Consider the following 11,686-nt stretch of genomic DNA (forward strand, 5'->3'; position numbering starts at 1 on the left):
TGTTGGCGTTGCCCTACCTGGGGGGAAAGGTACCCCCAGCAGTAAGCCCCCAAACGGGGTACCAAGGAGCCCAAGCCTCAGGACTCTCAGCAAAATGAGAAAACAACCTACCCCACTGTTAAGTTGTGGGTGAACATATCAGACAACACAGCGATTCTTCAAACAGCTCTTGTTTATTCACAGGCCAGGACAGAACTGAGCTGAAGGGTTCAGTCAGCCTGCTTATATAGAGCTCTAGTACAATGTAACTGTAACAATTTTCTAAAACTATCCAATCACGGAACGTCACTTTCGATCCCTTATTTGCATAACTATCTACAGTATCCCCCTGCTGGCCCAGGGTGAGAACTTCAGCACATAACACCCACCATCTGCTGTGGCTTCAACAAGTGGCAAATGTTGACTCCACATTGACTGCTTCCTAGATGGGGTTAGGATTACGCTGTCAAATCAGGTACGCAGCTCTTGAAGCCAGTTGGTTGTGGGGAAGGAAGAGGGCCCTTGTGTTAGAGCCAGAGATTGTGCATGTTTGAGTGAAAAGCTTTTTGTGTGGTGCGTTTGTGTTAAGGTGGGCTTAACACAAACACCGAGGCCCGCCAGACACAGCATGGTGGTGGCCAAGTCTGGCATAATCAACTGATGTCATCTTCTACTGGTATCTAATCCACTGTTGCCAATGGCAAAATTATTTGCCACATAATTTTCCTGGTGGCAAAGAGTTCCATATGTCAGCTTTCTTCATGCTGAGTGAAGAGACATTATCTCCGGAGGAACTATGACTCAGCCTCCCCAGAGGCTGTAAGCAGAGAATAAGGTATTTTACTTTTTCATTTTTCCTCCCCCACTCCCACGTGGCTCATTTTTACGCACCTCGAGTAATTTCCTCTCCCACGCAACTTACACCCTTGCAGGACTGGCTGAGCTGTGCTCAATGGTTGTGTTGTTTTTTCTCCAATGCAAAAAAGTGGCAAAAAAGCAAGAGTACTAGATTCCATTCTTATCCATTACGACATGCAGTGAAATGTTTCAGTGGCTTTTCATGCTGTTTCAGAATGTCACTCAAGTTTTCCCACTCACTTCACTCCCAAGTGAAGAACTGGCACTAGCTGAGACACCGCCTGGAAATGTTTTGCAGCAGAAGCAAAAAGCCTTAAAAATGTAAGAAGAGCTTGCTAGATTAGGCCAATGGCTCATCTACTCCAGCATAGTCTTCTCATAGCGGCTGACCAGCCTGCGAAGGAGGAGATGCAGGCAGCAGCGCTCTCCTACCTGAAATTCCAAGCAAACCAGCATTCAGAAACATACTGCCTCCAGCAACCATTCTCACATAGGACCACCAGCTTTGTACACACGCATACCCTCCAACGTTTCTCTGATAAAAATAGGGATGTCCAAAATAAGAACAAAAATATATAAAATAATAATACAGCGGTACCTCGGGTTAAGAACTTAATTCGTTCTGGAGGTCCATTCTTAACCTGAAACTGTTCTTAACCTGAGGTACCACTTTAGCTAATGGGGTCTCCTGCCATCGCCACGTGATTTCCGTTCTCATCCTGAGGTAAAGTTCTTAACCCGCGGTACTATTTCTGGGTTAGCGGAGTCTGTAACCTGAAGCATCTGTAACCCGAGGTACCACTGTATAATAATGCATATTAATAAATAATAAATATAAAAATGTAATAAAACATTAAACATTTAAAAAACCTTTCCTATACAGGGTTGCCTTCAGATGTCCTATTTAATAATAGTACAGTGGTACCTCGGTTTACAAACTTAATCCGTTCTGGAAGTCCGTTCTGAAACTGAAACTGTTCTTAAACCGAGGCGCGCTTTCCCTAATGAGGGCTCCCGTCACCAGTGCCCTTCCACCGTTCTTAGACTGAGGTAAAGTTCTCAAACTGGGACACTATTTCCGGTTTTGCGCAGTTTGTAAACCGAATCGTTCTTAAACAGGACTGTTCTTAAACCGAGGTACCACTGTAATAGTAACAACAACAACAACTTTTATTATTTATACCTCACGCACCTGACCGGGTTGCCCCAGCCACTCTGGGCAGCTTCCAACATATATAAAACATAATAAAACATTATACATTTTTTTAAAAGCTTCCTTATACAGGACTGCCTTCAGATGTCTCCTAAAGGTTGTATAGTGACATATCTCCTTGGCTTGGGCGTCGCATAACTCCATCCCCTCCAACATTTCTCCAATGAAAATAAGGATGTCTTATGGAAAAGCGGGACATTCCGGGATCAAATCAGAAACCGGGATGGCTTCTGTAAATCCAGGATGGTCCCTGGAAAATAGGAATGCTTGGAGGGTCAGTACATAAACATCGGTTCTTGTAAGATCAGCAGCAGGACCTCCAACATCACTTGCACCAGGTTCCATAAACCCTGAGTGATCCTGCAAAGAGGACCATGGATGTTGGGGGAGCAAGACACTTCTTGCCCAGGGCCCTATTTATCCTAGGATCGACTCTGTACCTTATTTCCACCCTCAAAACTGCCAAATTCTTCCATCCCCCCTCCATGGTCCTTTTGTGTTCCAACTCTTCCTCTTTCAACAGGTTTTCATTCATCTCCTTCCTCTTCCAATCCTAGTTTATAGCTTTATTATTATATAATAAATAACAAGGAACTTTTCATTAACTTCATTTCCTTTGACACCTCCTCTGGTCCTTTCTCCTCAGAAGAGAAGGGTCTTTGTTCCCTCCTTCTCCCTGCACTGTCTCCAGACTGCCTTTTTTCCAGCATGCAAGAAGCTGCTGATGTTGGCAATGGCCAAACCAAAAGGCTATGGTGCAGGAGGGAGAGTAAGCAAATTGAGGGGACACTGAGTAGGTGGCCCAATGTGCACTATTTAAAAAACACTGTGCTAAGTCAGGTGCATGTCTGTGAGAATGACTGCAAAGTACTTTGTGGATTTGTGATATCTGTAAGCTGCAAAATTCTGTATATTTTTTTAACAACTTGTTCTTGGGTGAATATAAATTCCAAACTTAGTTCCAGCAACTGATCTCAAGCAATCTTTAAGCAGCAGAATGCATTCGTGTGCATGTTTAACCAAAAGCAAAACCAGAAAAGTAACTACTCAAACTTAGAAGAACTTATGCAGGTTTGCTGTGTCCTGCTTGTAAGTGAACATATAATTTTAATTATTTTAAGTAAAACTTTAATTAATTCATGTAATTTACATTAAACAGAGTAAAAAAAAAACAACCTTCGATGCATACTTAATCATAAATGTGGTGCTTAATTGAGGCTGATTTCAATGGCACATCCAAGTCATTAAGCCTGTCAGACACTCAATCAAGGCAGCATACAAACTATTTGAAAAGGATAAGACGGAATTTTATAAATACAATTTTTAAAACGTAAAGGTAAAAGGCAAAGGACCCCTGGACAGTTAAGTCCAGTCAAAGGCGACTATGGGGATGCGGCGCTCATCTCACTTTCAGGCCGAGGAAGCCGGCGTTTGTCCACAGACAGTTTTCCGGGTCATGTGCCCAGCAGGACTAAACAGCTTCTGGTGCAACGGAACACTGTGACGGAAACCAGAGCGCACGGAAACGCCGTTTACCTTCCTGCCACAGCAGTACCTATTTATCCACTTGCACTGGTGTGCTTTCAAACTGCTAGGTTGGCAGGAGCTGGGACAGAGTAACAGGAGCTCACCCCACCATGGGTATTCGAACTGCCGAGCTTTTGATCAGCAAGCCCAAGAGGCTCAGTGGTTTAGACCACAGTGCCACCTGCATTCTACAAAACCTACATCCTACAAAAAACCACCAATAAGACAGCAGCATAAAATCAAGTTAATCACTACATCCTTTGCAAATCATTGCAAAGCCCAGCTACCCACCACTTGCCAAATAGCAGAAGTCAAGCAGGTTCTCCAGAAGTGAGGATGTCATGATAACTCCTTCTGAAGCCTAAACATTTTCCCCTCTCACTGAGGGCCACCGTACCTTGACTATCGTTTGGGCAGTGCGTGGAGGTGAGACTTAGATCCTGGAAATGGATCTGGGGCAGAGGGACAGGAAGGGTTAACTTGCTTCCTCTGTTTCTATCAAAGTTGGTTCTCCCTGCATCACATCTGCTGGGGTAAAAAAGGTAAAGGTCCATTAGGTCCAGTCATGGCTGACTCTGGGGTTGCGGCGCTCATCTCGCTTTATTGGCCGAGGGAGCCGGCGTACAGCTTCTGGGTCATGTGGCCAGCATGAGTAAGCCGCTTCTGGAGAACCAGAGCAGCGCATGGAAACTCCGTTTACCTTCCTGCCGGAGTGGTACCTATTTATCTACTTGCACTTTGAAGTGCTTTCGAACTGCTAGTTTGGCAGGAGCAGGGACTGAGCAACGGGAGCTCACCCTATTGCGGAGTTTCGAACCGCCGACCTTCTGATTGGCAAGTCCTAGGCTCTGTGGTTTAACCCACAGCACTACCTGCATCCCTTATCTGCTGGGGTAGATCATGGCTATTCTACATCCCATGGGCTTCATCCCTATAGGAGCCCTTTCCAAAAATCAGCAGTTCATGTCTATGGGGAGAGGAGGTAGTGGGGGGTCATAAGGGATAAATTAATCAAAGAAGTCATTTGGAAAATGCCATTGTGGTCAGTATATGCAGGAAACTAAATCGCTAAATACATAAAGGATTATGAACAATTCACACAATTCTGTCAATATTCCCCACACTGTCAGTTGTTGACTTCTGCAGTTACTGAATCAATCATTTTTACCTGCTGCCAACTTGGGAAACAGCTGCATTTTGATAAACACATATTGAGGCACATATTAAAGATGACCATGAAAATTCTCAGCTGCTGCACACAGAATAAAACATTGTTTTTCAACATCATGGTGCGGAGAGAAGAGAGATTTTTTAGTGACTTACTGCAGATAGTGTTTTCATTTATTCTCTCTGGTCAGAGATAAGGAAACTATATTTATTTATTTATTGTTCACCAGTGTTCTCAGCTAGAAAAATAAATAAATCAAAACCCCAAAACTGTTACATGCAGAAACCATCACTAATTAGTTCCCGAATTCAATTTTATATAACCTGTGTGCAAAGAAAATGGCTTTTTTGGAACAAGAATGTTAACTACTGTTATCACAGAATGCTTTAAACCCTGATTCAGATTATATGAAAGGTTTCCTTTAATTAATTTGAAATTAATTAGATTCAAGTGTAATAAAGTGGTACCTCGGGTTACAGACGTTTCAGGTTACAGGAACTTCAGGTTACAGACTTCGCTAACCCAGAAATAGTACCTCAGGTTAAGAACTTTGCTTCAGGATGAGAACAGAAATCATGCAACGGCAGCACAGTGGCAGGCCCCGTTATCTAAAGTGGTACCTCAGGTTAAGAACAGTTTCAGGTTGAGAATGGACCTCCAGAACGAATTAAGTTCATAACCCGAGGTACCACTGTACCCCAATAAAGGAGGCTACAGAAGTCTGGATAATGGTTAACAAAAGTCCCTTTCGTTTGTTCCCTTCGTGTGTAGGCTAAATGCATGGAAGGCACAGATGTCAGGGACTGGGTCAACAGACCATGGTCACTGGCCATGGTCCCCCTTACTGGATGTACAGATATTGTTGGCACCTGTCTGCTTGAGAGGCAATGGAGTGCGCCTCCGGGGGTGGAGTCAAACTGCTGGAGAATCACAGCAACAGCTGTGGCTGCAGACTTGTAATTGCTGCTTCTCTCATTGTTTTTGCTGCATTAGCAGCAGCAAAATGACCTCCCCAGGGTGCAAGCCTGGGCAGTGTGTATGGAGGTCCTGGGCTACCCAGACGACAAGACTAGGTAGTCTTCTCCTTGCTTATGTAGTCCAAAGGAAAGCAGAGCAATACGTTTGGCACCAGCTTGGCTGCAGGAGATGCCAGAAGGAGCACAAGGAACCACCCAACCATCTTAGAGACTCCACTCTGGATCAGTGTAGGGTTTATTCCTTAGCCCTTCCTTCTCCTGAAGATGTCCCACAAGGCAGAAGGTATGGATTTTTCCACCGGGTTTACTCCCGAAGCCTTTCTCATGAATGAATATAACCGCAAGGCAGTGGAAATTTAGGGTAAGGTTACCAGATTGTTTTCAATGAATCCGGGGACACTTTTCAACTTTCTACTAAATAGATTGATTTTGTCAGGGGACTGATTTGTAAATCCGGGGACTGTCCCCAGGAAACGGGGAGGTCTGGTAACCTCTCTCACCCTGACCTAGCCACTGTGATCCATGCGACGGTCACCTCCAGACTGGATTATTGTAACTCACTCTATGTGGGGCTGCCCTTGAGACTGACCCAGAAACTTCAGCGGATGCAGAATGCCGCATCGAGACTCCTTACGGGGTCCTCGGTGTGGGATCACATTCACCCAGTGCAATACCAGCTGCACTGGCTGGAGTACAGGATCAGGTTTAAGGTGCTGGTTTTAACCTTTAAAGCCCTATACGGCCTAGGACCCTCGTACCTACGGGACCGCCTCTCCTGGTATGTCCCACGGAGGACCTTATGGTCTTCAAACAAAAACATCTTGGAGGTCCTGGGCCACAGAGATGTTAGGCTGGCCTCAACCAGAGCCAGGGCTTTTTCGGCAGTGGCTCTGATCTGGTGGAACGCTCTGTCACAAGAGACTAGGGCTCTGCGGGATTTGACATCTTTCCGCAGGGCCTGCAAGACAGAGCTGTTCCACCAGACCTTTGGCCAAGGCACAGCCTGACCCCCTCATTTGGTTATCCTCACAGAACTCTACCCAATGGTTGCCATTAATTTGATTTGAACAGATTTTATAATGAATTGATTTTAGAATGCTTTATTACTTTACTGTTGTCAGCCGCTCTGAGCCCAGCTTCGGCAGGGGGAGGGCGGGATGTAAATAAAATTTTATTATTGTTATTAATTTAGGATCAGACTTTTCCATCTTCTAGAAGGGCTACGTTCCCAGGTTGACAAGACCCATCTGCCCCTCACTTCCCCCAACAGAATGTGCAGAAACTGCCTTTTTGGGATTAACATGTCTACCAGTGACTGCATGTAGGAATTAAGATCAACTTATACGTCATAGACTCTTGTATAAATTTGTTCCGGACTCAGAAAGGAGTTTTAGTAAATAAATAAACAAATAAATAAATGCGAGAAGAACTGAACTCAGGAGTTTTAACACTGATTAAGCACACATTTCACATTATTATTTGGCTTTCCTTGCCATTTCTTTTTTGGAAACAAAAACAGCATCTTGATGAATGCTAATTTTAATTTTAGATGAAACAGTGCATAAAATTTGCTTGGCTAATAACCAACGTTATGATCTCTTGGCCCAGATTCGGCACAGAGGGCCACCCAGATCGCTTTGCCCACCTCCTTGAAGTGGATCCTCCAATAGAAAACAAAGCACTTTTGTGTGAACAGAGGACAACAGCATATTTTCCCTTGAAATTACTTATTTTTAGCAGTCTAGGAACCAGAACATCTGGGCAGCGCATAAGAGTTAGCGCATGTGGTCTTGTTAGTAGTTTCCCTCAGCTATAGTCATCAGAGCAAAAGCCAGCAGAGCTCTGGCTGACAAGAAGAAGGTTTCAAAAATTCTGCATTCATACTTGTCAGCCTGTGCAAGAGGGAAACAAAGAAGAAAATCACTATTCAGAAGGGATTCTGGTGGGACCAGAGTTTGAAGACCGATGCCACAGGCTCCTGTTGTGTGGACCACACCACATGCGCTCCCAGGTCCTGGCTTTCATATGGCCAACTCAAGTTGAATGGCCCCCGTTTTTGTTATTAGAAACAGTGGCTCCTTCGGGGCACTAGAAAACCTTCCTGGAAAGGATTACAAAGAGAAAGGCAAGGGAACAAAAACAGAACTCTCAGTGAGCATCATCTGAGGCCCTAGAGCTGCTATAGATCTGGCTGGTAGGCCAAGACATTTTGGCACCTGAGGCAAACCACAAAATGGTGCCCCTCCCTCAGGTGCCAGGGAAGAAGAGGTGAGTGAAGATCTATGTCAGGAACAAGGGTGGAACATCAGATTAATCTTACCCGACTGTTGAAATAGGAATCAAAGGCTGTCATAGAGGACAGGGGGAGGAGAAGGAGTCCACTCCGAATCATGACAGGTGGGTGGAGAGCCCAGGAGACTCCAGAGGGCTGCCCCCAACATTCCCTTCCTAGGAGTGGGATGAAACAGCAGACAGTGCATTCCCTGGAGGCCAAATCTGCTGCCTCTGTGGATCCTGCCATCTGAGGCAGTTGCCTCACTTTGCCTAATGGGTGGGCCAGGCCTGCAGTTGGGAACCATCAGCTTCACCTCGTCAACCTGCAGACCTCTCTGTGTTCCCAAACACTGCTTGTCCTTGGCTCTCATGGGTTATTGCTCCAGCTGGTTGCCTTCCATCTTGAACAGTAAATCCATCCCCACACACTCCAGTCAGCTCTGTTCTTTTCTTGCTGCTTTGCTCATGGCTGAAGTTCAGCTCAGTGGTTTTGCAATATTGGGTGGTTGTCTCTGGTGTTGGCCATGCACTTCTTTGGGCACCAGAATAGAAAATGTCAGGTGTGGATGTCAGGGAGACTGAGGACAGAGCTCCCAGCACAGACCCAGACATGTTAATTGTGAGAGTGACTTTTTTCATTGACAATGGAAGGTGGGAATTGACCTTTTATCTCCCTAAACAATTAAGCGGAATACTGCCTGTTCAATATACATTGTATATCTCACTCTACTAAGGCCACATATCTGCATTTTAAAAAAAATGAAAGTAAGAATGTGGGTCAGCTAATGACCCAAATCATTTTCTTCTTCGATCGCTAGACTAGATAATCCTTAAGGTCCTTTCCAACTGTACAATTCTATGATTCTTCTATGATTTGCTAGCAGAATATGATTTTAATGCTGGGACCAGTCACTTTTTGATTCACCCGCCAAAAAGCTCAGGGTAGCACACCTGGTTTCCTGGTCATCCTGAAATGCAGCTTATTCTAAGAGAGAGTGGTTGGTCCAAGATCACCCAGGGAGTTTCATGGCTCACAATAGATTTGAACCCAGTAAAAGTCCAGCGGTATTCAACGTGGTATCCTCTAGAAGTTGTTGGACTACAACTCCCATCAGCCCCAGCCGCCATGGCCAATGCTCAGGGATGAAGGGAGTTGTAATCTAACACCTGGAGAACAGTTCCTTGGCTACCTCTTCCCTAGCTGTTACATCACACCGACTCTCTAAAAATTGATTGATTAGCAACTTGACATTTTTCCAATTCTGGCTGGATTTTGCCCACTGCTTACTGCTTGTCTGTAGGGAGTCTTAAGAACTGGTAGCACAAGGAGCAGGAAGCATGAAATCCTTGACTTGGAGAGAATGGTAGGGGAATAAGAGTACAGGAGGCAGGCAGCTAGACAACACCTAGCTCACATTTGTCTAGGCAAAGGGCAAGGCAGAAGCTTGCAATGCCATATTAGATCAAGAGAAAACAATGGGCTTCCTACATGGGGGGCCACCCTGGAGTCTGAAAGTCCATTGCTGTCCCATGAACGGTTCAGACGAGTCTCAACACAAGGGGCAAAAAAGCACAGACCCCAAAGTTCCTGGCTGTAGCCCCAGCTGAAATATTTGCAACTATTCCACTGTGCTGCAGCCTAAAGAAATATGATGAAAGGAATATGAATTTGAGATTCCTGAAAGAATGTATATAAGTAATATCCTTGTTTGGCTCACCATGACCTAAAAATAAAGGATACAAATTCTACCAACAGTGATGAGGTGAAGGTTGGGGACACATGTTTGTAGCAGAAGCACGCCATTATACTAAATTCTGCAAAACCGTCAAAACTGCCAGAACGATATAAAAACCGCTTACCGGAAATGGCTATTTATTCTACGCAGATATAAGTGTCAATATAATGTATTTTATTCTGACAGTAAAAAATGCATCTTTGAATTTGATTTGAACCCTTCAATTTCTGTGAGTTTCCAAGGAGCAAGATTTTCTAACACAGCAAAGTACAAACTCGTTACAACTTGACACATGGCGGTGTCCTTAATACATGCATATGAATATGTAATTATAATTATTAATAGCATACACACACCCACAGCCCTCAAACTGCACACACAGAGAGAGAACACACCTCAAACTGATATTTTTAACACGGAATCAAAACATAAATAAATGTCACCTGGAGCATACAAGGTGGGCTGTTTACCATTGTCACCTGACAAGGGTGTAAAAATACCTTATCACATGCACCTCAGAATAGGAAAAGTATTTTCCAAAGAGAGACAGCTGGCCTCACTTCTGCAAAGGAATTCTTTTTAAATAACAAAATGTTCCAACTTGGTCTCATGCTGTTATTTCACCCACCTTAAAGCAGAGATTAATCAACAAACACAAGTGCGTGCACACACAGACACCCCTACCCCTTTTCAAGATTTCAGTTTCAAGGGCTTGGCTGTCAAGAGAGAGATTGCAGAAATTTCACAGATTTTAAACACCCTGAAAAGCAGTCTTTCCAAAGCTCTTGCTGATAGAATTTTAATGTCATGCTAACATCCAGCAGTTGATTTATATTTCAAGAGCGGCTCTCTGCTTGCCAACTGAGATAACGTGAACATCGTTCATACATTGAAATCTGCCTTCATATGCCAAACCCCACAGGAGAGCACAATGCTCCACATTTCTTAATGCACTCTGCTCCAAACAAATATGCAAACACATATGTATTTTAACAGCACTGTTCTGATTTGGATGCAATTGCAGACTTCAGTGCAATTTAACCAAATGTACTGCTCCTGCATAGTTTACATTAAACAACCAAAAATGCATTCGTTAAAATCCCTCCCCTCCTCCCCGGTCATTTTACTAAATAAAGACCGCCACAAAACAGAGCAAAAAGCATTGTGGAAGAAGACAGTTGCATTGTTACCACTCTGCACATTTTCATGATAAAGAAAATAATGGTTGTTACCTGTATGGAGAGAACCTGTAATTAGCCTGAGAAGATACTGGGCGAATTTCAGTATTTCACGTTTACACCGTTTTCGACATCCACTCATTTTATGCAGGGAGGTAGTCCTCTGAGGAGAGCCAGAACACTTTTGCTAATGAAAGTGAATAGTTTCTGACAGAGAACTTCTGTCCCAGCTCGCCTGCTCACAAGCTGCCTCGCTAAAGCCAGACAAACTCCTTTGGATTTGTTTGAAAAAGGGAGAATCCTTCAAAGGACTAGAGGAGGAAAAGAAAAAGCATGCAAGGAAAAGACTGAACTGACAGGGGGATGCTGAACAGGGCGGTCACACGCAGGTCCTCCTGTAACCCTGTACGCAAGCTGTCTGGCGTGATGAGCACTTGTAGTAGATATAGGAGAGCAAAGGTACACTTTCCTCCGCTGTCTCCCTAGCAGATACTGCTGCAACCTCACCGACCATTCAGTCAGAGGCGGGGCCTGCAGCCTCAACTCTACACATAGAAATTTGTCCTCATCAATGAATCAGCATGTAAGCGGGTAGGTAAGCGAGATAGCAGGGCACCCAGTTTGAATTGTGGTTTTCAAGGAGCAGCAAGATGCAATCTTGCCGGTGGGATGTGTGTGTGTGTAGCTTTGCAATGATTGCTATGCACAAGAAAAAACATTAAAGTGTGCAGTTCAAGGCTGGGTTATCTACCCAGCCACAGTAAGACAATATACAA

General features: G+C 44.3%; 1 protein-coding gene across 1 annotated transcript in view; it reads right to left on the bottom strand.

The window, feature by feature from the left end:
• Positions 1-11,382, bottom strand: part of KCNIP4 (potassium voltage-gated channel interacting protein 4) — a 286,864-nt gene extending 275,482 nt beyond the window's left edge. The window contains exon 1 of the mRNA XM_028742920.2: positions 10,965-11,382. Within this exon, the coding sequence (XP_028598753.1) occupies positions 10,965-11,052 (88 nt within the window). The 5' untranslated portion in view covers positions 11,053-11,382. The remainder of the gene's footprint in view (positions 1-10,964) is intronic.
• Between the last annotated feature and the right edge of the window lie 304 nt (positions 11,383-11,686).

This window comes from Podarcis muralis, chromosome 9 (assembly GCF_964188315.1).
Source record: "Podarcis muralis chromosome 9, rPodMur119.hap1.1, whole genome shotgun sequence".
NCBI lineage: Eukaryota > Metazoa > Chordata > Lepidosauria > Squamata > Lacertidae > Podarcis > Podarcis muralis.